General features: G+C 44.3%; 1 protein-coding gene across 13 annotated transcripts in view; it reads right to left on the bottom strand.

Annotated features, from left to right (window-relative positions):
- ABCC6 (ATP binding cassette subfamily C member 6) overlaps positions 1 to 24,139 on the bottom strand; it is a 49,802-nt gene that overhangs the window by 4,144 nt on the left and 21,519 nt on the right. For 9 of the 13 annotated variants that reach the window (XR_014518908.1, XR_014518909.1, XR_014518910.1 and 6 more), the window contains 14 exons: positions 23,861 to 23,930; positions 23,333 to 23,459; positions 22,146 to 22,322; positions 20,344 to 20,511; positions 13,438 to 13,618; positions 13,218 to 13,278; positions 11,401 to 11,491; positions 10,895 to 11,102; positions 9,141 to 9,451; positions 8,421 to 8,620; positions 7,156 to 7,282; positions 6,254 to 6,355; positions 4,264 to 4,410; positions 85 to 243 (listed from right to left, as the gene is read on the bottom strand). Coding sequence is in view for 8 of the 13 variants with exons in the window: in XM_083474140.1 (XP_083330266.1) it covers positions 85 to 243; positions 4,264 to 4,410; positions 6,254 to 6,355; positions 7,156 to 7,282; positions 8,421 to 8,620; positions 9,141 to 9,451; positions 10,895 to 11,102; positions 11,401 to 11,491; positions 13,218 to 13,278; positions 13,438 to 13,618; positions 20,344 to 20,511; positions 22,146 to 22,322; positions 23,333 to 23,459; positions 23,861 to 23,930 (2,129 nt within the window). In the remaining 5 variants the exon portion in view is untranslated. Of the gene's footprint in view, positions 1 to 84; positions 244 to 4,263; positions 4,411 to 5,400; positions 5,476 to 6,253; positions 6,356 to 7,155; positions 7,283 to 8,420; positions 8,621 to 9,140; positions 9,452 to 10,894; positions 11,103 to 11,400; positions 11,492 to 13,217; positions 13,279 to 13,437; positions 13,619 to 20,343; positions 20,512 to 22,145; positions 22,323 to 23,332; positions 23,460 to 23,860; positions 23,931 to 24,139 lie in introns of those variants that run through there. The other 4 variants (XM_083474145.1, XM_083474146.1, XM_083474143.1 and 1 more) reach the window with 2 other exon arrangements.

Here is a 24,139-nt window from a genome sequence, read left to right as displayed (position 1 = left end):
ACATGCCCTGGGATCTTATGGTGAAGGGAGGGTTAGAAATCCTATTAATAAACTGATCACTGCCACCAGGAAGCAGTTTTATACCTGTGGGATAATGGCAACCTTGCTTCTCAGGTCGTGCAGACCCAAAAGGGCAATATTGGTCCCGTCAATCACAATCTCTCCCGCAGCAGCTTCGACTAGCCTCAGAAGTCCCATGGCTAGGGAAGACTTCCCGGCCCCTGTTCTTCCAGCTATGCCAACCTAAGAGATAAGAGAGCTTTGAGATGCAAGAGAGGTAGCAGAGCTGTGGAAAGCAAAGTCAGCCAAAAGCTTGGATTTGTGCTGCATCTTTGCCAATGCTGCTTTTATTCCTACAAGACATTTTTCTTTTTTTTTTTTTTTTTGAATTTTAAAAAACCTTTATTATGTCACATCAATTAAAAAACATAAATGCATCTTCCATAAAAACGAGCACAAAAACAAACAAGTTTCTTACTACTTAGTTACACATATCTTATATAAATCAAATTCATTATCAGACTTCCCACCACCACGTCGAGAGCCATAACTCAGCAATATATTCAGCAGTGTCTTCATCTAGTCGTAGTTCGTACCTCGCGGTTTTTATATCATACCTACTGTAATTTTTACATTTCCCAAAGTCAACTCCATGTATGAGAGAAATTTATTCCAATCGTTAATAAATTTGTTATTTCTCTGTTGCCTGATCTTTTGAGTCATTATTGCTGTATCCATGTATTCAATTAATTTATTCTGCCAATCACTGATCGTTGGGATGTGCGATGTTTTCCAACTCTGCGCTAACAGTATCCTTGCGGATACTGTCGCATACTGGAAAAAGATTTGGTCGTCTTTATTGATTTCTTCTCCTATCATTCCTAGGAGGAATGCCTCGGGCTTTTTTGGGAATGTATACTTTAGGATCTTTTTTAGCTCATCATATACCAACCCCCAAAACTTTTTTATTTCTTCGCAGGACCACCACATATGGAAGAAATCTCCCTCTTTCTTCCTACACTTCCAGCACGTCTTGTCCCCAGTTCTATACATTTTAACTAATTTTATTGGTGTGATGTACCACCTGTACATCATTTTTTCCATGTTTTCTCGGAATCTGACGCAGGCTGAGAATTTCATGTCTTTAGTCCATAATTTTGTCCATCTTTCATATTCAATGGGGTGTCCTAGGTCTATAGCCCACTTAATCATAACATCTTTAATTTCCTCATCCATTGTATCCCAGTCTAGTAACTGGTTATACATTTTAGTTAGGAGTTTAGATTTTCCCTCTATTATTTCTAGTTGGAATTTGGATTTGTTCTTACTCATTCCGGTTTTTTTATGTTCACTCCAAATAGCATTAATTTGGTGATATTGGAGCCATCCCGATAGTTTATCTTTTAGTTCTTCGTAGGTTTTAATTTCCCATCCTTTATCTGATCTTCTTAGGAGGTCGGCATATGTCCATCTTTTACCTTCCATGTTTAGTTTCTTGGTTATTAGGATGTCAACGGGTGACAGCCACCAAGGGATATCTTTTTCTACTAACCTTTTGCACCTGTTCCACACCTCCAACAACGCACCTCTTATAATATGGTTGGAGAATCCTTTGTGTACTTTCCCCTTGTCCTGCCACAGGTACGCATGCCACCCATGTCTGATATTAAAACCCTCCAAATCTAGTAGGTCCGTGTTATCTAAAGCTATCCATTCCTTAGTCCAGCAGAGGCATGACGCCTCAAAGTATAATTGCAGGTTTGGCACTGCAAACCCTCCTCTATCCCTTTTGTCAGTGAGCAACTTATATTTGATTCTGGCCCTTTTACCCTGCCAGATGAATCTGGAAAGGGTCCTCTGCCAATCTTTAAACATAGTTGTGCCCCTGACTACTGGGATGTTTTGGAATAGGAATATCATCCTTGGAAGGATGCTCATTTTAATGGCTGCCATTCTTCCCTCCCAAGAAAGTTGTAATCTATTCCAGCTATCTAGGTCTCTTTTGCACTCTTTCCAGGTTCTATTGTAATTATCTTCCACCAGATTTATATTTTTTGGTGTAATCCAGATACCCAGATATTTAACCTTTTTCGATACCATTAACCCGGATTCCAACTCGATTTTATTTTTTAGTTGTTCATCTACGTTTTTTATCAGCATCTTCGTTTTGCTTTTATTCAATTTAAAGCCGGATAGTCTACCAAACGTTTCCATTAATTCAATCATTGTGTTAATCCCTTTTGCGGGGTCTTCTATTGAAACTACTAAGTCATCGGCGTAGGCCTTGACTTTGTACTCTTTTGTGCCTATTCTGATCCCTCTTACTTCAGGTGTTTCTCTTATCTTGTTTAGAAGAGTTTCCAGAACCAAGATAAACAACAGGGGCGACAGAGGGCACCCCTGTCTTGTACCTTTGGTAATCTTAAGTGGGTTAGTCAAGTTACTATTGATAATTACTTTCGCTCTTTGCTCTGAATAAATCGATTTTATAGCTTCTAGAAATGGCCCTCTTATTCCAACCTTTTCCATACACTTTATGAGGAAGTGCCAGGATACATTATCAAAGGCCTTCTCAGCGTCTATGAAGACTAAGGCAGCGGGGATGTCGATTCTAAGATCCAAATATTCAATTATATTAATTATATGTCTTATATTATCCTTAATCTGCCTGCCGGGCAGAAATCCGGCCTGGTCTTTATGGATCGCTCTATTCAGATATTTCTTTAATCTGTTAGCCATTATTCCTGCAAAGATCTTATAATCATCATTGAGCAGTGATATTGGTCTGTAATTCTTTATATCGAGCGTATCCGAGTCTACTTTCGGAATTACCGTTATGTATGCCTCTCTCCATGAGTCAGGTGTTTCTCCCCCTTGTAAGATGTTGTTAATTACATTACATAAAACCGGGGCCAGATATTCCTCTAGAGTTTTGTAATATTTTTGAGACAGGCCGTCCGGGCCTGGGGCTTTCCCCGGTTTCATTTTCTTGATGATGTTCCTGACCTCTTCCACGGTTATTGGGTCATTTAAGAGTGCTTTTTCTTCTTCTAGTAGTTGTTCCCCTCCACTGTTTTCCAAATACCTGTTTATCTCATTTATATCCTCATCTTCCTTCTTTTTATACAGAGCTTCATAGTATTGCTGGAACTTTTCCTTTATCTCATTTGGATCTTCTATTATTTGGGCTTCATGTTTAATTTTATTGATTACTCTCTGTTTTTTTCTTTTCCTCAGTTGCCACGCTAGTAATTTACCTGTTTTATTTGCCGACTCGAAATATTTCTGTTTCATCAGTTTTATTCCCCACTCTATTTCTTGGTTTATCAATGTCGAATATTGGGTTTGTAATAATTTGCCGAGTTGTTTGTTCTTTTCATCTTCGGGATTTTTTATTAAATTCCTCTCTGTTTCTTTTAATTGTTTAATTATTTCAGCCTTTTTTACCTCTCTCAAATTCTTTTTATATTTATTCTGTTGGATCAAGAAACCCCTAAGTACTGCTTTACTTGCATCCCACACCACATCGATTTTTGTTCCTTTATTCAGGTTTTGATCAAAGTATTCTTTCAAAATATTCTTTGCCTTACCGATTATATCATCCTGTTCCAATAGGTGATCGTTCATTCTCCATCTATAGGGGCCTGCTAGCTTACACTTTAATTCCAAAAAAATGGGATTGTGATCCGAGAGTGTTCTGGGATCTATTTCACATTTCACCGATCTTGTCGAGAGCTCTCTGGAAACCCAGATCTGGTCAATTCTACCCCAGCTTTGATGGACTCCCGAAAAATGTGTAAACTGCTTTTCTGTAGGGTTTTTAAACCTCCAGATGTCAATTAAATCTAGATTTTCTTGGAGGTCATCAAAAGTTTTGGGGAGTTTCCCTTGGTTCCTTTTCCTCTTTTACAAGACATTTTTCAAACATCACAGTCACACGTAGGAAAACGAGTTGCAGGATTTCAGCAGGAATTTGCGGGACATGCACCGAATGGAAATGAAGCAGTATGCCCATCCCAAAACTTTTGCCGGCACGAAAACAGGGTTTGCATAGACCATCGTGAGCACAAATCATCCTGAAAAAGGATGTCTGGATTGGACCTCAAACTAGCAAAGTGGGAAAAGATCAGCTTCATATAACGCCTTTTCCCACATCCTCTCTCTGGAAAGGATGCTATTTCTTCTTGAGTAGCGCTTACCTAATAAACACACCTCCCTCCAAGTACTTAAGGTGTAAAAAGCACCCAAAATGGCCCGCCTTACCTTTTCTTGTCCATTGATCTTGAGGTTGATGTTCTCCAAAGCTAATTCTAAGCCTGGCCTGTATCGCAAGCTGTAGCCTTTGAATTCAATCTTCCCTTCAGTGGGCCAGCTCTCATGCAGGAGGTGATTGTCCAAAGTCCAGGGAGCCTGAAAAGAGATACAGTGGAACCTCAAGCTCAAAAACACCAGGTCTCAAACAGCTGTGAAACTGAGCAACTACAAAAGGGTTGCTATAGTAGGCCTTTAAATCCTGTGGCTTCAGGATTAAACGGATGGGCTGACACCAATTTTCTTCTGAGCCACGTTTGGGGCGAGAGAGCTAGTAGTAGGAAAACGGAGTACCATGCTAGTTGCCCCTGTCTGTGCAAACTTGCCAGTAGGTGCCTAACCCTGAGCCAGCACTCTCCTTGCTGGACAAAACCAACAGCTGCAGCCAGGAAGGAAAGGTGCAGAGTGAATGAGGGTGAGACAAAAGACTGTTAGGCCCTTCAAACATGCTCCATTTGCTTCATGAAAGGGAGGAGGAGAAAATGGAGGCTGATGGGGAAGGAGAGGCAGCTGCTGGCTTATAGGCCACAAATATCTGAAAGGCTGCCTCCTTCCCTACAGACCCCCTCAGTGTTAGGGGAGGCAGAAGAGGCCCTCTTGACATTTCCACCTCTCTTGGATGTATGGAGGGCGGAGGTCTAGGAGAGGGACCCTAAGCTGAGGATTTCCCACCCCACTGAGGTTCCTCGGGCACCTTCCCTGGAAATCTTTTGTCATATGATGAAGACATGTCTCTTCACCATAGCCTTTTGGCCCACCCTATTCTTCTGATTGGAAATGTTTCTTTTTAAAAAAACCCAAACAAAACAATTTTTATTAAAGCTTGAGAAACAAAGAAAAAAACAATATCCAGAAGTTGACAAGAAATTCTAACTGCTTTTAATATTGTATTGTAATATTGCTGTCACTGCCCATGCCTGAAAGGCATGAAAGACATCTAACAGATGATTATGATGAAGGTGACAGCATCCCAAGAAAGGAAGGATGGAAAGAAATATGTAGTCCCAGAATCTCAGAGACTTAGAAGCTATGGAGGTGTGATCCTCTCTCCCTTAGAGAGAGGCAATGATGGCGATGGAGCTAACTTACGAGTGAAGCAATTCCTTTTCTCTTTCCCACTAAAGAAGGCTCGTTCTGTTTTTCTTGCTCCTCCCTGCCTTCTACCGCAAGAACGGGGAAGTTTTCTGTCAAGGGTCTCATTCTTTCAGGGAGAAATCCATCATTTCTCATTTTCTCCAATCTGAATTTTTGGTCCTTTACATTTCTTATTTATTTATTTCATCAACATTATAGTGAAGATTCTCCCCAAAAGGTACATTTTTCCTAAACAATTCTGCCTAAGGTATTTTTGTGTGTGCGCACAAAGTATTTTCTCCTAATATAATGCAGTTTTGTATGTTGTTTTCAGTAACATATGCATTTATCTGCCCACTTTAACATAATATATGCATTTTTGGACACGTGCCTTGGCTGGAGAACTACATTGCAAAATGAAGGCTTAATTTCGAAGGACAGCTCTGGTTTGGTTTACATACTGTTTACATTAGGTAGGTTTGCTTTTAAATGCAAGCCGAGTCAAATTACTCCTCCACCAGAAGGCCGGAGCCAAAGATGGGAGGAACTGACCCTTTTCTCAGCCCCCCTTATGACCTCCCTGCTGCTCGCTCTCTCTCTCTCTGCCCAGAGGGTTGCTGGAAGGACAGATCACAATTGCTAAGAACATGAGAAAGCCAAGCTTGATCAGGGCAAAAACTTTGACCTTTTCCTCACAGTGGCCAACCAATGGGAAGCCCCAAAGCAGGCCCTGAGAGCAACAGCGTTCTTCCTCCAAGTAGGAACTCATAGCTTGGAGGGAGCTTCCATACCTCTTCTCATACCATGCATCAATCCACCCATTTGGGCTTCCTACATGAATTAACTGACGGAGAGTGCCATCACTTACCTCTTTGGGCGTCATTGAGTAATCAGTCACTCTCTCTACAGACACAATGTTGTTATCCATTTCTGCTAAGGAGCGCACCATCCAGTTCAAAACACCGGTAATCTGAACAAAATGAGAGTAGGGGGAGGGGGGAAGCACAAAATGACAGGGAGCTGAGATGGATTAGGTAGTACGGGATCCACATTCCTCCTATGGACAGCCAGTGTGGTGTAGTGATTAGCACGTTGGACTTAGGACGTGGGAGACCAGGGTTTGAATTCCCCACTTGGCCATGAAGCTCACCTTGAGCTCTTTGGAGAAAAGGGTGGGATATAAATGCAATAATAAAATAAAATAAAATTATACTGAAAATTAAAAATGCAAATACAGGCCTTATAAGGAGGAACTGCACCCCTCACACCTTGAAATTGCATTTTAACTTTTATCATTCCTTGCCTAAACAACCAGGGAGCGAGGCTAACAGGATTAATAACCAATACATTGAGTTAATTTTAGGGCAAGGAACAGGGAAAGAACTTGCTTTTGGCAGCTAAAGAATCCCTGAGAGAAAGCCACCCAACCTCTGTTTAAAAACCTCCAATGAAGGAGCATCTACCATCTTCCAAGGCAGTCCATTCCACTGCTGAATAGTTCTTAATGTCAGAAAGTTCTTCCTGATGTTTAGTCGGAAGCTCCTGTCTTGGAATTTGAATACATTGGTTTGGGTTCTAGCCTCTGGGACAGCAGAAAACAAGCCTGCTCCATCTTCTATGTGAGTATCAATCAATCTCCTTTATTGGCACAAAAAAGTGCATTGTATAGCATGTGAATATAATACTCCTGTGCACTTCTTGCTAAACAAAAGCAAACAAACAACCTTGTTTTCTTTGCCAGATAAGGACATAGTGATGTGTTCAGGTTACCTGCAGAGCACAGGAAACAGAAAAGCCCACGATCCCTGGGCTGAGGTGGGATTTGTTCACCACAGCAAGTAAAGCTGCAAACAAGACGATGCCATTCCCCAGGAATTCTGTGTTCGTGGCAAGCCACCTGGGATTTTAAAAGAGAGAGAGAAAGGTGCCTCATTCTCACATGTCACAGACTGGCTGGATGCAAAGCAGTGGTGGGAGGCACCAGCTGGGGAGCCCCCAGTAATAATAATAATAATAATAATAATAATAATAATAATAATAATAATAATATATTATTATTATTGTTGTTATTGTTGTTGTTGTTGTTATTATTATTATTATTATTATTATTATTATTATTATTATTATTATTATTATTATTTATACCCCGCCCATCTGGCTGGGTTTCCCCAGCCACTCTGGGCAGCCTCCAACAAAACATTAAATACAATAACCTACTAAACATTAAAAGCTTCCCTAAACAGGGCTGCCTTCAGATGTCTTCTAAAAGTCTGGTAGTTGTTCTTCTCTTTGACATCTGGTGGGAGGGTGTTCCACAGGGCGAGTGCCACTATCGAGAAAGCCCTCTGCCTGGTTCCCTGTAACTTGGCATCTTGCAGTGAGGGAAACGCCAGAAGGCCCTCGGCGGTTCCCCAGGGGGAAGAAGGCTCAGTCCTGAGGGCCACATGGAGAAGTCTGGAGGGCCACCCTCATCCCCCAGGCCTGAGGTTCTCCACCCATGTGTGTTGTGCCACAGGACTGCAAAGTCAGCCATTTTCTGGGGCCTGGAGACCAAGAGGCGTACTGTGCTAAGCGGGTAAAGGTAAATGATCCCTGGATGGTTAAGTCCAGTAAAGGCAACTATGGGGTTGCGGTGCTCATCTTGCTTTCAGGCTGAGGGAGCCGGCGTTTGTCCATAGACAGCTTTCCGGGTCATGCGACCAGCAGGACTAAACCACTTCTGGTGCAACGGGACACTGTGATGGAAACCAGAGCGCACGGAAACGCCGTTTACCTTCCTGCCGGAGTGGTACCTATTTATCTCCTTGCACTGGTGTGCTTTTGAACTGCCGGGTTGGTGGGAACTGGGACACAGCAACGGGAGCTCAACCCGTCACGGGGATTCGAACCGCTGACCTTCCGATCGGCAAGCCCAAGAGGCTCAGTGGTTTAGACCACAGGGCCACCTGCATCCAAGAGGACAGCCATTCTGAACCCAACTGCAAAAGCTTGTAGCATGGCATTCTCTTTCCTTCTCAGAAGCTGTAACGTCATACCTGTCAGCCACCACGGCCGGGAAAGACGCCCTGTGGTTTTCGTCCACCTTAAGGTCGTTCTGCAGAATAAAACGCCGCTGGTCCTTGTATGCACGGATGACGATGTTGCCTTGGAAGGTCTCTGAAATGTGGGAATAGATGGGCGAGCGGCTGGCAGCTTCCAGGCGTTTCAGCTGGCAGGAGGTGGTGACGAAGAAGCTCTGAGGGACAGAAGGAAGAAGAAAGAGACATCGCGGAAGCAGAGCGGCCTTTCCCAAGCTGGGGTCCTCTGGACCTTATTGGACTCCAACTCCCATCAAACCCAGCAAGCAAGGGATTGTGAGAGTTGTTGCATTAAGCATCTGCAAAGGAACACTGAAGCAGAGCATCGAAGTTTACTATTACAGTGGCTCAGGAAAGTAAGTCATTGTTTAAATTCCAATATAGTCTTATTGCTGTTCAGCCACTGTGTTGTGAACTGAGATCTATGGGCATAGGGCAGCATACAAGTTTAATAAATAGATAATAATAATGATATTTTATGGGTTGGTTTTTTTTAAAGCTTTCTGTTTTTCCCGTGTTTCTTTTAATTTTTGTACGCCGCCTTGAGTCCTGGTTCTGGGCAAGAGGTGGGGTATAAGTAAAATAATATTATTTTAATGAGGAGAGCAGGTTGCACATTCACCTCTAATTACAACAATGAACTGGCCCACAAACATGGCAGAGGGAGCTAATGTGTACCTGGAACACAGCATACAAGGCAGTCAGGGGGACTATAGCCACCACGGCTATCGGAGTGGCCATGACGATAACCACGTAGATCTCTAGCAGAATGAACAGGAACCCCAGCAAGGACTTCAGCTTGTCTGGGATGATGGAATCAATGGCGTCCATTTCTTTGGAGAAGCGGTTGAGCAGCTCGCCGCTAGGCGTCCGTTCAAAGAACGACATCGGCAACCGGAGGACATCGTGTAGGAGCCTCCGGAAGAGCTCGTGGGAGGCCACCGTCCCGGCCAAGAAGACGGAGGCTATTGATCCAAACTTCCCAATGGCTGCAATGCAAGAGAGCTAGTGTGGCATAACGGTAGCTTAGTGGGGTGACCTTGGGCCAGTCGTCGTCTCTCAGCCCAACCTACCTCACAGGGTTGTTGTGAGGGTGAAATAGGGCTGTATGAGACAGTGAGGTACTGTGTTTTAGCCCTGAGGGATAGCTCAGTTGGTAGAGCATGAGACTCTCCAGCCCAGGGTCGTGGGTTCAAGCCCCACATTGGGTGAAAGATTTCTCATGGCAGGCGCTTGGATTAGATGATCCTTGTGGCTCCTTCCAGCTCTTCTATGATTCTATGAGACAGTGAAAACCACACACACCACCTTGAGCTCCTTGGAAGAAAAGGCAGTATACAAAGGGGATAAATAAATTGATAATAATAGATGAGAGATACTTTCTTTTATTATCAATATTAAGATGGCCTGGACTGGTTTTTTCGCCCTATAGGACGCACTTTTCCCCCTCCAAAAATGAAGGGGAAATGTGTGTGCGTCCTATGGGGCGAATGCAGGCTTTCGCTGAAGCTTGGAGAGCGAGAGGGGTCGGTGCGCACCGACCCCTCTCACTCTCCAGGCTTCAGGAAGCTATCAGCAAGCCTGGGGAGCCTGCGGGAGTTCCCGCAGGGCTCCCTAGGCTGCGGATAGCAGCCTGCTTGCCCGGAGCGTCGGGCGCGCTCAAGCAGAGCGCCCCACGCTTCGGGCAGATATCTGCAGCCTGCTGCACGGAGCGCGGGGCGCACTGAAGCAGAGCGCCCCGCGCTCCGGGCAGATATCCGCAGCCTAGGGAGCCCTGCGGGAGTTCCCGCGGCTGGGCGGGGGAAATAATTTTTTTTTCTTTATTTCCCCCCAAAACACTAGGTGCGTCCTATAGGATGGTGCGTCCTATAGGGCGAGAAATACAGTAGATAGATAAGATAATGAGGACCTTCCTAGTTAGCTCACTGTTATGTACTAAGCTTGGATCCTAGAACAATAGGCAAGTAGGATCCTAGAATGCAACAACTGATTGGCTGGCAGGAAAAGACCAATCAGGCTCCAGGAGGAAGTTAATCAGCCTATTAGGCTGGCAGGATCGTAGAATGCAACAACTGAATGGCCTGCTGGAAAAGACCAATCAAGCTTCAGGAGGGAAGCAGAATCAGCCAATCAGACGGGACTCATTGTGTAAATAATGTATATAAAAGCCTGAGGTTTGGGGGGCAATTCAATCACTGTTTTACAAGCCGAAATAGAGAGCATGAAATCATTACAGGACTCCGAGTATATTTCACTCACAACAGCAGATTAAAGCAAAATGCTATGAAAGAAAACAACCAAATTACACCAGAGGCATTGATAACCAGAGACAGAAGTGACCTGGGAAAAGTCTCAGGGGCTGAGTAGTGAAGCCTCAAGGGCCACAAGGAATTTGCAGAAAGGACCCAGGGAGACTGCAGGGCTGAACAAACCTTGGGCGAATCCAAGGAAAAAGTAAACGCCGATTCGGAGCTTGGTATGCGGCTGCGTTCCGTTGTAAACGGGGTCGTTGGCCCACAGGCTGAGCCAGTAACCTTGGCAAAAGGATGCAGCTTGTTGGCAGATAAATAAAATTAGAATGTAAGCCCAGAGGAAAGACCCCGCCACTCTCAGGTAGGTCAGGTAGACTGAAGTCTTTGCCTAGAGAGACAAACAGGATAATAAAGCTTGGGTTGGCTAAGCTAGGAAGACAGGAAGCTGCCTTTTATGGACACATCCACATTGCACATTAAAAAAACCTACAATGCCACCTCAGACAGCCATGGCTTCGCCCAGAGAATCCTGGGAGCTGTAGTTTGTTAAGGGTGCTGAGAAGAGACCCCCGCCGTTCCCCGCCCAGAGCTATGTTTCTCAGAGTGGCCTAACAATCAATCCCTCTTCCCAGGGAGTTGTGATAGAAAACTGTGTTATTATACACAACTAAGTCATTTCAAATTACCCTCCCAGTTTGCTGTTTCTCGCCTTCTGTCGTGAATTCTGCTCCATCTGTTTCCTTGCAACCGCCTCTGTTTTCCAAAGACTTGTAAGACCTTGATAGAAAGAAGCAGCAAGATGGGTTGATTTCATGTATTGGGTTATCACAGTCCAAAAAGCTTTAGTTGGGGCACAATCCTATTCTCAAATTCCACTGGCTAAGGATCCATAGGGTTTGGTGGAAGCCCCTGCTACACCGACAGAATACCAGCTATGCAGCCCTGTTTCCTTTCCACTGCAGTTTGCCTTCTGCATTATTCATCTCACTGCCCACTGTGGCAAAATTCATTGCCATTGTGCTATCCCACCCCGTTCATTTCAATTAAAAGGAATGCAAATGGGGATAAATGTCATCGCTGACATAACTTTTGCAGACTAAGAGTAGCAACAACAACAACCATAAATACCCGATGTATTTGCTAGACTGATTTTGATACAGGACAAATACCGTACAGTGGTGCCTCGCAAGACGAAAAGAATCTGTTCTGCGAGTCTCTTCGTCTTGCGGTTTTTTCGTCTTGCGAAGGAAGCCCATTAGCGGCTTAGCGGATTAGCGCTATTAGCGGCTTAGCGGGCTTAGCGGATCAGCTGATAAGCGGTTTAGCGGATCAGCTGATAAGCGATTTAGCGGCTCAGCTGATAAGCGGCTTAGCGGATCAGCTGATAAGCGGCTTAGCGGATCAGCTGTTAAGCGGCTTAGTGGCTTAGGATCAGCTGATAAGCGGCTTAGCGGCTTGGGGAAAAGGGGGGGGGGAGGAAAAAAACCCCGCAGGAACTCGCAAGACATTTTCGTCTTGCGAAGCAAGCCCATAGGAAATTCGTTTTGCGAAGCACCTCCAAAACGGAAAACCCTTTCGTCTAGCGGGTTTTCCGTCTTGCGAGGCATTTGTCTTGCGGGGCACCACTGTATTTTTCGCTCCATAAGACGCACTTTTTTCCTCCTAAAAAGTAAGGGGAAATGTGAGTACGTCTTATGGAGTGAATGGCGCTGCGTAGAGAGGGAGAACTGCGCAGCGCCCCTTCAGTGAAGCGCCTCTCCTGGCTTCTGCCTTAGCTGTGTGCAGCCTCTTCGGGCAGAGGGAGACTTCATCCCGCTGCCTGGAAGAGGCTGCACGTGGCTGTCCCAGAAGCCAGAACAGCCAGAGGCTACCCCAGAAGCCAGATCCCTCTTGCTGTTCTGGCTTCTAGGATTCAGATTTATTTTTCTTGTTTTCCTCCTCCCAAAACTAGGTGTGCCTTATGGTCTAGTGCGTCTTATGGAGCGAAAAATACAGTATGTGAACACTGGCAATTTCTATTCCTTTTTCCATTCTAGTCAGAATTCTCCAAGATCCCTACTTCCCAAACGGTATTTTCTCCCTTTAAAAAATAGCATGGATTCTCTTGTGTGCCACCAGAGAGAAAATATACTTAAGATAAGTGAAAGGGCTCTTGCTGAACTTTAAAGAGCTTTCGGGTATCGTCTCACATTCATGACTGAGGTCACATCTACACCACACACTTAAAACATGGAGAATCCTGGGAACTATAGTTCATTAAGGGTGCTGAGAACTGCAGCTCTGTGAGGACAGCAGCCTTTAGAGACACGGTTTCCAGGACTCTTTGTAGGAAGCCATGGCTGTTTAAGTGATACAAGGGTGTGTTAAATGTATGTGTGGATGTGACGTGAGGTTGCAATCCTAACTATGGATACTCAGAAGTAAGTCCCATTGGATTGAGTGGAGCTTACTCACAGATAAGTGTGGTTTGCAGTTTCTATAACTTACTATCTTGATTACTTACCCTCCAAGTTTTCCATGGCAGGTCATGTGTCCTTTGGTGACAATTTCAACACTTCCTGTACCTGTGCAATTAAGAAGTTTCAAAATTTCTGCATGTGTGAGACAGATTTTGCTATAGCTCCCAAAATAACATGGGAAATGCCTGAAATTAACAAACACTTCAGGGGCCGATTCTTTACTGATGCCCCATAAGCATTATGATCCGTTGTGACTTGCAATACCTTGTAAATCCTGGTCCTCTTTCTCATCTGTGTCGTGTGACCTCAAGAAGTCTGCAAAAGCCCATTGTCTCTGCACAAGTTCATGGTAAGAACCGTTCTCAGAGATCGTTCCATTCATTATAACAATGATGTTATCCACTTTGGGCAAAATATGGATTGTGTTTGTCACTAGAACACGAGTCTGGGAAGAAAAGAAACAATCCATCACTTTGTGGTGTCTGTTCTCTTTGATTCCACTGTACCATACAAATAAGATTTCCTGCTGCCAGATATTACATCTTCCTGTGCTGACAATAGTAAAAGATAGAGGTAAAGGACCCCTGACAGTTAAGTCCAGTTGCGAATGACTCTGGAGTTGTAGCGCTCATCTCGCTTTACTGGCTGAGGAAGCCGACGTTTGTCCACAGACAGTTTTTCTGGGTCACGTGGCCAGCATGACTAAGCTGCTTCTGGTGAAACCAGAGCAGCGCACAGAAATGCCATTCACTTTCCTGCCGGAGCGGTACCTATTTATCTACTTGCACTTTGACGTGCTTTCGAACTGCTAGGTTGGCAGGAGCTGGGACCGAGCAACGGGAGCTCACCCTGTTGCAGGGATTCAAACCACCGACCTTCCGATCAGCAAGCCCTAGGCTCTGTGGTTTAGACCACAGCACCACCCGCTGACCAATAGTAACAGACACAAATAGAAAAAAACAGGGGTTCAGGCCAATATACAAAGACACAATATGGTATACGGCAAGCAAAGTATAACAAATGTATTCATCACTGTTGTTGGTGTAATGATGATAATAATAATACTTATCAATTTTATTTGTCACTCTTTACAGCAAAGTGTCTCAAAGCAACTTAGGTCATCAAACGAGAAACAATGAAATCAAATATTAAAACAGCAATAAAACAAGACAGGGAGGGGCGGTATTCAACTTAGTTTTACTCGGAGAAGATCCACTGAAATTAATGAACCTAACTTAGTCATGTTCATTCATTTCAACGGGTTGCTCTGAATAGAACTTAGTTGAGTATAACCCCTAAAGTACTCCCCCAAATGTGTGTGTGTGTGTGTGTGTAGAAAGAGAGAGAATGAATCCTACACATCCCACTTAATGATGAGCACCATAAGCCCATTGGCATATCTAACTGCCCTCCCAATTAAAGATCAAAAGTCTGGCACCTAAAAACAAACAATGATGGCATCAGGTGAGCATTCCCCAAGCAGGGAGCCACCACTAAAAAGGCCTCTGTCTTTGTCAAGTGCCAACTAGAGAGAAGAAGGGAGAATTTGCTTTGATATACTCTTGCTACAATAACCTTCCCCAAACTGGTGTCATCCAGACATTTTGGACTCCAACTCCCATCAGTCCCAACCAACATGGCCATTGATCAAGGATGATGGGAACTGTAGTAGCTGGTGGCTGTTGGGAGACAAAATGCTGGATGAGATGGACTCTTGGTTAGATCTAGCAAAACAATTCTTAAGATTAAAATGTTCAGTTTCTGTTAATTGGTTCTCGTGGGAAACTTGCAGATTCTAGCTTCACCAATTAACTCAAGCTGGTGTCAATTTACTCTTGGCAGAAAGCCCAGGTCTGCTTGACCTAGAAACTACTCACTCTGATTGGTTAACGACCAGCACTCAACTCTGTTATCAAGGGATTGCTAGCTCAGTTTGGTGTGAGGTGTGTTAGGAGTTAGAAGTGCTGTGTATGGTTATGAGAGAGAGAGAGAAAGAAAGAGAGGATTTATTTTGCTTTTATTTGTATGCAGAAACTCTGCTGGTTTTATTTTTCCTTTTAATAAATCCTGTAAATAGTTATTCTGAGTCTAGCTGACTAGTCATTTCCACCACGACTAGCTTCCTCGCTGTGCAGGAAAACTCTGCTACGTTTGGGCTAAAGCCAATAGGGCTATGCCTGACACTTCAAAGTTCCATGAGGTTATGGGCATTGTGCTGCCAGCCTGAGTTGCGGTGGTGTCAGCATCAACGGCGTTGGTTCCAGTAGTTCCAGAAGTTGTTGTTCTCTGGCTGGTTCCTGACCGTGGTGAGCTGGTGACGCAGCGGACACAAGGACAACAGCTGCAGCGTGTGAGTGCTGGGTGCTGTGGTTCCTGTTTTCTATCTCGGTGGTCGTGAGTAGCTGGTTCCGGGTTCCAGGGACATCGCTCTCAAGATGGCCTCACAACCAGTTCAGATGGCTTTTGAGCGTCTGAATGACTCCAATTACTTGCTGTGGTCGGAACGCATGCAGGCAGTGCTGCAGAGGGATCGTCTCTGGCAGGTGGTGAGTAAGTTTCCTATGAAGCCTGATGATGAAGACCTCGATAAAGACCAAAGAGCAAGGGCCACAATTGTCTTGGGGCTGGAAGATTCCCAGTTGCCGTATGTGAGGGGAATCAAGACAGCTAGAGGTGTGTGGCAAGCACTTAAAGAACTCCATGTGCGTGAGACAGCGGTTTCCAAGCTGTTCATTCGCAAGGCATTGTACAAGGCAATGTTACAGCCTGGGGTTACAATGCAGGAACACCTACACAGTTTACAGTTAAAGTTTTCTGCGCTACAGGAAAGAGACTGTGCACTAGACCAGCAGGAGAAGGTGGCTATTATTTTGAGTTCTCTCCCGGAAAGCTGGGATAATTTAGTTTTGTCTCTAGAAGGCATACAGGAGCATGATTTATCAGTCAGTTACGTTACTGGGCGTTTGATTGAAGAATGGCAGAAGAGGCAAGAAAGGGCGTTGGCTGCAGAGGCTTCTACAGGTGGACGGTTTGGAAGGAGTTCTCATGCCGTGCCAGAGGTGAAGCAAAAGCAGCGTACTGGTGAGGAGTCAGCGTTTGCTGTTAGGCGTTGTTTCCGATGTGGGTCTTCAGCGCATCTAAAACGACAATGTCCGGAGTTGGTCAAGTCTCAGTTGCCGGTGCAGGAGCAGAGACGAGATCAGCAGCAGCAGCAGCGTAAAAAGAAATTCTTCAAACGAAAACAGTCGGCTCAGCTGGTGACCGGCGAGGTCAAGAGTGCTGATGAGAAACAAGCGGTCTGGGTGGTCGATTCTGGAGCGTCTCGCCACATCGTGAATTCAGATGAATTGTTTGTTTCCAAGAACTCAGCACAGCGCAGCCAGGTGGCTCTAGCAGACGGAAGTACTTCCGAAGTGATTTCGGGGGGTGCAGTTTTTGTTCCTTGTCTTCGTGAATGCCTGCAAAATGTACTTTGTGTGCCGTCATTAAGGAGCAATCTGATGTCTGTAGATTGTTTGCTAAAAGCTGGGTTTAAAGTTATTTTGAAGGAGACAGTTGCATTATTAAGAAGGCTGGTGAGATTTTAGGCACTGCTAAGTCAGAGGGAGGCTTGTTTTGGCTTAAAGCAGGATCTCAAGTTGCAGCAGTAGTCAGTAAACCTCAGCCTGCAGTGAATAACAAAGCTATACATGACAACTGTGTGCACTTATTGCATAGGAAAATGGGGCATGCTTGCTGGAAAAGTGTACTAAAAATGTCTGAATTGGCTGATGGGGGTAATTTAAAGAGTTGTAACAAGTACCTTGATTGTAATGTCTGTAAAAAGGTTAAAACCCACAGAGTCTCTTACCCCAGAAGTGACAGAGTTAGTGAGTCACCGCTACAGCTGGTTCACATGGACGTAATTGGTCCATTTGCTGTAAGCAGGGGTGGAGCGCGTTTTTCACTAACAATTGTGGATGACGCCACGCGTTATTCTTGGGTTTTTCCCATGAAGAATAAGGGTGACGTGTTCACTAAGTTTAAAGGCTGGGTGGCATCTGTGGAAAGATTTCTGTCCATTAAACTCAAAAGGATACAGACGGACAGAGGTGGCGAATTTATGTCAAATGCCTTTAGAGATTGGTTACAAAAGCGTGGCATTGGGCATAGGAAAACGAACGTTTTTTCCCCAGAGGAGAATGGCGTTGCAGAGCGAAAAAACAGATCTTTACAAGATATGATGTTTGCCATGCTTGATGATGCTGATTTGCCCATGTCTTATTGGGGGGAGAGCATGCTCACCGCGTGTTATCTCCAAAATAGGCTCTTCCATCAAACAATAGGTACAACCCCGTACTTTAAATTGTTTCAGAAAAAACCTAAAATTGACCATTTGCATGTGTTTGGATCAAAAGCCTGGGTATTAATTCCGAAACAAATGAGGAAGAAGGGAGATCCTAAGACCAAACAGTTAGTGTTTGTGGGTTACCAGGAGCTGGGAAAAGGTTTCCGCTTTGCTGAAGGGACAAATGGCATTGTGATCTCCAGGAATGCCAGTTTTTGTGAACATAGTGGCTGGGAGAGACTACATGCCAATACTGAGGTTTGGTTTGAACCTTCCCAGGAGCTTCATGACTCTGAAGGTAGACACAGAGAATCAGAGTCTGAGGGGGAGGAAAGTTCAGATAAGAGCTCTCAAGAAAGTGGAAGACCAGTTGCTAAGCAACAAAAGAGCGGTCGTAGTTCTGAGGAGGAAAGTGGGTCAGAAGAAAAATTTTCTCCCAGAAGATCTAAAAGACAAAACAAAGGAGTGCCTCCGGTGCGTTTTTCCCCAGATACTGCAAATGTGTTTAGTGTAAGTGCAGAACCCAAGAGTTTTCAGGAGGTGTTAAAGTTACCAAAAGAGGAGGCAGAGCGCTGGAAACAGGCAATGGAGGAAGAGATGTCCTCTCTGATTGAGCACAAGGTTTTTACACCAGTAGCAGCGCCTGAGGGGGCAAAGATTGTAGGCTGCAGGTGGGTGTACAAACTTAAACCTCTGGTGACAGGAGAGTACAAATACAAAGCTCGTTTAGTGGCTCAAGGATACTCTCAGAGGCCTGGAAAAGATTATGACGAGACTTTTTCCCCTACTGCTAAGGGGGACAGTGTAAGGCTGATTTTAACGCTTGGAACAAAGAGAAAACTCCTGTTAAACCATTTTGACATTCAGACTGCATATTTACATGCATCAATATCAGAAGACCTTTATCTAGCCGAACCGCCTGGTTATGAGACAGGTTCCAATAGAGTGTTAAAATTAAACAAAGCTCTATATGGTCTCAAACAGGCTGCAAGATCTTGGAACAGATGTTTCCATGAGGCCTTAGTGTCATTTGGTTTCAAGCAGAGTACAGCTGACAATTGTGTTTATATACGTGGTACAGGCAGTGATCAAGAGTTTTGTCTGATTTATGTAGATGATGTTTTGTATGCCTGCAAAACAGATAAACAAACTAAAAGGTTTGCCAAGCAATTGTCCAGTAAGTTCAAAGTGAAAGACTTAGGCCCGGTTAGGACATATCTAGGGTTGGAAGTGTGCTGGGCCCAAGATGGCAGCTGCCTAATTAGTCAGCAGAACAAAGTTAAACAACTACTGACTACATACAGGATGCAGGATTGCAAAGGGGCAGTGGTGCCTATGGATCCAGGTTTCATAAAAACACTTCATATAGATGAGAGTCCTGAATTTGAACACCCTGATGTATATCACTCTGTAATTGGAAGTTTATTGTATCTAGCACAGTGGTCCAGACCTGATATTAGCTACGCAGTAGGCATATTAAGTAGATTGGTCTCAAAACCCACACTAAATGCCTGGAAAGGGGTAAAACAAGTTCTGAGATATCTCAAACAGACAATTGGCTATATGTTACAATTAAATTCTTCCGAGGATGAAATGTTGAGTTGCTACTGTGATAGTGACTGGGGAAATTTGCCAGATAGAAAATCTGTCACAGGACTAGTCATAATGGTCGGTGGAGCTTTAATCAGCTGGCGGTCACGCAAGCAAGACGTTGTAAGTGTGTCATCAACGGAATCAGAGTACGCCGCATTGAGTGAATTGTGCAACGAGGTGATTTATTTCAAGCATTTGTTGGCAGATTTAAATGTAAATTGTGGAGAACCAGTACAAGTTTACATTGATAATCAAGCTTGTATAACCTTAAGTAAAACAGAGGGTTTCAAATCGCGTTCCAAACATATCTCTGTAAAATACCAAAATGTACGTTGCTGTGTACAAGACAATGTAATCACCTGTACTTATGTATCAAGTGAAGAAAATGTAGCAGATGTATTAACTAAACCATTGGCAAAGGTAAAGAACAAGCGAATGTGCAAGGGTTTAGGTTTGCTGGAAAAATAATCTCCTACATAGGTGTATTTGGAGTTAATTGTTCAGCAGAATCTGTGAGGGGGTGTTCAGTTTCTGTTAATTGGTTCTCGTGGGAAACTTGCAGATTCTAGCTTCACCAATTAACTCAAGCTGGTGTCAATTTACTCTTGGCAGAAAGCCCAGGTCTGCTTGACCTAGAAACTACTCACTCTGATTGGTTAACGACCAGCACTCAACTCTGTTATCAAGGGATTGCTAGCTCAGTTTGGTGTGAGGTGTGTTAGGAGTTAGAAGTGCTGTGTATGGTTATGAGAGAGAGAGAGAAAGAAAGAGAGGATTTATTTTGCTTTTATTTGTATGCAGAAACTCTGCTGGTTTTATTTTTCCTTTTAATAAATCCTGTAAATAGTTATTCTGAGTCTAGCTGACTAGTCATTTCCACCACGACTAGCTTCCTCGCTGTGCAGGAAAACTCTGCTACGTTTGGGCTAAAGCCAATAGGGCTATGCCTGACACTTCAAAGTTCCATGATAAAATTCATGTGCACCGTTCAGAAACAATATTAGGCATGCATCAGTTTGCGTTATGTGTGTGTATATCTTCTATGCCCAGTTTCAAGCACCATTAAACAGCGGATTCTAGTTTAACTTCGCTCCTTCTTCTTCATTTTAGCACTAAATGGCTGTGTTCCTCTTTTGAAACTCTGACCTTATGTTCAGCTGGATGATTTTAGGACTACATACTGGATCCTTTAAAGTCATGAAAGAAAAGGGACCCATATCGGGCTTAAAGAGAGAGGGAGAAATTAGTACCTTGTCTTTTAATAAGCCGTTTGGTCCAATGACCTGCTCAAAAATGTGCTGGCCAACCTGAGAATCCACAGCAGAAAGGGGGTCGTCCAGAAGGTAAATTGAAGCCTTCTTGTAAACAGCCCGAGCCAGACTGAGCCTCTGCTTCTGTCCTCCAGAAATGTTTATGCCCTGTTGCAACACAAAAAAGTTATCCACAATACATACACACATCCCTTATCACAGAGTTCCTGAAAAGGGTTTTTCATAAGTGAGGCTGAAATTGGTTTTCCCGGTTTCCTGCATCTGCAAAACCCCAGATTGGCTAGAAAATCACTTAAGCATTGTGCTGAAAAGTCTTCTGGGTTTAGGAAACTCAGCCTTTACACATCCATCCTACGCAAGGCCAGGCCATCCAAGCATCAGGTTCATGTAAGAAGCTGCCTTGCAAAGAGCAGACCATCAGTCCAGCTAGTTCAGTATTGTCTGGAATGATTGGCAGTGGCCCTCCAAGGTTTCAGATGGGGACATTCCTAGTTCTACTTAGAGGCAGACAAATCCCAAGCATCTCCATCAATCCATGTGCTTTGGCTGGAGAACTGCATCCAAGAATTTGGAGAAGTGAGGATTTTGAAGAAAAGCTGCATTTTTGGCTCACATAATGTTTTGGTAAGTGCAAAACAAATACGTTTGCAATAAAATGCGAGCCAAGCCCAAATTCTTCCCCCACAACTACTTGCAGCATCTACCTTAAATTGCGGTATTTTTCCGTGTATAAGATGCCCCCATGTATAAGATGCCCCCTATTTTTGGGGACTCCAAATTAAGAAAACACCCCTCAGCACTACCTGTGTATAAGACGAGCCCCAATTTTAAATCTAATATTTGCTAAAAAAAACCCCCAGTCTTATACACGGAAAAATACAGTAAATCCCAATACATCTTTTGTTTATCCCTGGTGTAAACAATACTGAGCAAGACAAACCTGACTCGATATAATGCAACTTCCTATGGGTTATATCCATTGCTAGTCCGACCCAGAGTAGACCCACTGAAGTTAGCAGGCATGCCTAACTCAGGTTCTTTCATTTCAATGGGTCCAAGTAGAGCTTAGCTGGAAACACTTCTATGCTCCTGCAAATATTGTCACAACCTGCACCCCACTTTCACTTTGTCAAAGATAAACCCACAGCTGCCAGGGACCCTTCCAGGAAGGAGGACGAGGAAGACAGTAAAGATTTACAGCAGGGGTTTCAGGGAGGTTGCAGCTCAGAGGCAGATGAGGGGGAAGTTGGGAAGCCAGAGCAACAGCTGGCTGACACGTTGTCATTAGAAAGCATTCCAGACCCTCCATCTCCCAGAACCTGGTGAGCCTTAAAAGTAGGAGAGCAAAGAGCTCAAAGACAGAGGGCATGTAGCAGCACCCGTAGAGGAGATGATGAGAATGATGAATGAGGGAGTGGGAGAGATGGGGAATGGGGTGGAGATTCACTCGGGACAACACCATTATCCAAGAGGCTGGGTTCTATAGCCTCTCTCTGTAAAGATTGAAATAAAAAAGGACTGTAATAAACTTTTCCTTGTCTTTATATATTTTCCTGGGCAACCAGCCGGGAGCTGCTGACAGCATCCTGACCACAGCATTGCACAGAATAAAAATCAAAATGGTGCATCCTACAACACATACCGCAATAGGACTATAAAATACAAAAATGAGTCCAATTTGGAGGCAGGCACTAAAACACCTGTAGAACATCCCAAACAATCAGGTATTATCATCATTTTTCAAAATTAACTCTCGGTCAGACAAATAATGAACCAAGAACCTTCTCTCCGATTTCTGTCTGACTTCCAGCAGGGAAGCTCTCCAGGTCCGGCTCCAGCGCACAGGCTTCGACCACTCTGTTGTACCACCTCCTATCCATCTTCTGGCCAAATGTGATATTGTCTTCCACTGACATGTTTTGTATCCAGGGTTTCTGGGGAACAAACGCTACTGTGCCCTGTGAAATTAAATTAAGAGATGATCACCAGATGCAGCATGGGTGACAAACACACACACTATCTAAGTACCAATTACAATAGGATGCTAGTTTAATCCCCCCCATTAAATAAACAAACAAAAAATAAAACGATAACACTTTTTATTCCCTTTTTTAAAAATCAGCATAACATCTTTGTTGATGATGGAAAAGACGGCATGTAAACGGTCAGGGAGAGAGATTTCTAGGCTGGCAATCTAAAAGATTTCCAGGCCGTTGAGGATCATGTGCTTGGAGCCGTCAGCTTTCAAAAAATGAGGGTAAGAAAGGATGTAGCTCAGAAAGCAGCTACCATTAACTATATATACATTAGACTTTGGTCTCGTACACACAATACATTTAAAGCAGGTTGAACACACATTTAAAGCATGTGGCTTTCCCCAAAGAATCCCAGGAACTGTAATCTAAAGGTTCTGGGAACTGTAGCTCTGCAAAGGGTCAACTACAGTTCCCAGCACTGGTAGAGGAAGGGGTGTGAGGGAGATGCGGTCTGCCCCGGGTGTCATCCCTTGGGGGGGTGACATCGCCGTGCCACCCCCCTGGGACGCTTGCCCCTTCCGCCTCAATGGGCGGATCGCCCTGTCCCCGGGTGCACAGCATGCGCACCGCTCCGGGTGCCGAGCAGCTAGCTCCACCTCTGGTTCCCAATACAGTGGTACCTCGGGTTAAGTACTTAATTCGTTCTGGAGATCCGTACTTAACCTGAAACTGTTCTTAACCTGAAGCACCACTTTAGCTAATGGGGCCTCCTGCTGCCGCTGCGCCGCCGGAGCACGATTTCTGTTCTTATCTTGAAGCAAAGTTCTTAACCTGAAGCACTATTTCTGGGTTAGCGGAGTCTGTAACCTGAAGCGTATGTAACCTGAGGTACCACTGTATTATTTGGGGGAAGCCAGGTGTTTTAAATGCAGTGTGGATGTGACCTAAAACTAAAAGCTTGCTTAGGACAGGGGAGGAAAAGAAGCTTTTACCTTCGTAGCCAGAGTGCCTTCTGTTTTGTGCAGCTCTCCAAGCAATGCTGAGAGTAGTGAGGATTTTCCCGCTCCGACCTGGCCAACCACAGCGCACAGACTGCCCCGAGGTATCGCTAGATTAATCCTGCGTGGATGGTAACATATACTCCCGTGAGCGTCTGGCACACGCTGTTGGAAGTGCAACAGCAGAGATAATCCGGGGTGCAATTTAAGAGTTAATTCTGTTGTTAGTAAGTCAGCTAACCGAGAGGGGTGGTGGCAGAGGCGATGCGTGCTGTTGTACAGAATTAAAGAACTGCAGAGTTGGAAGAGATCTCCCAATGGTCATCTGGATCAGCCCCTTGCAATGCAGGAATCGCGGCGGATCATAATCACAGCCAGTTTATTGGAAGGATTAAGAAACCCCAACAGCTCAGTTCATTTGCTTTTGTGGACCGTCCACCAACCCAATCCATAATCAAGATTGAAATCAGGAAAAGAGCTCATCTTTAGAAGAAAAGACCCAATTTGCTCATGGCCATTTACCTTTTAAGGCAGGGAGGGCTCTCTCTGCACCAGCTGAAGGTCCCTTCCCTTACCATAACACAATCCTGCACTGAGGAAGAAAGGCAAAGGAGCACTCATTATATGTGCCTTGGCACAATTGGTGGCTTTCTATATCACTTGCTATACAAGCGAGGTTGTTATAATGGGAACATATGCTAACCTTAGATACAATATAGAAAGTCGAGAGCGTTAAAGGGAAAAGAATTTTGCCTTTCCAGATCATAAACAAAACACATCTGGTTTCCCCCTTATTTTACA

Source organism: Podarcis liolepis, assembly GCF_965112155.1.
Source record: "Podarcis liolepis genome assembly, chromosome: 14".
Classification (NCBI taxonomy): domain Eukaryota; kingdom Metazoa; phylum Chordata; class Lepidosauria; order Squamata; family Lacertidae; genus Podarcis; species Podarcis liolepis.
This window is presented reverse-complemented; position numbering and strand designations above follow the sequence as displayed.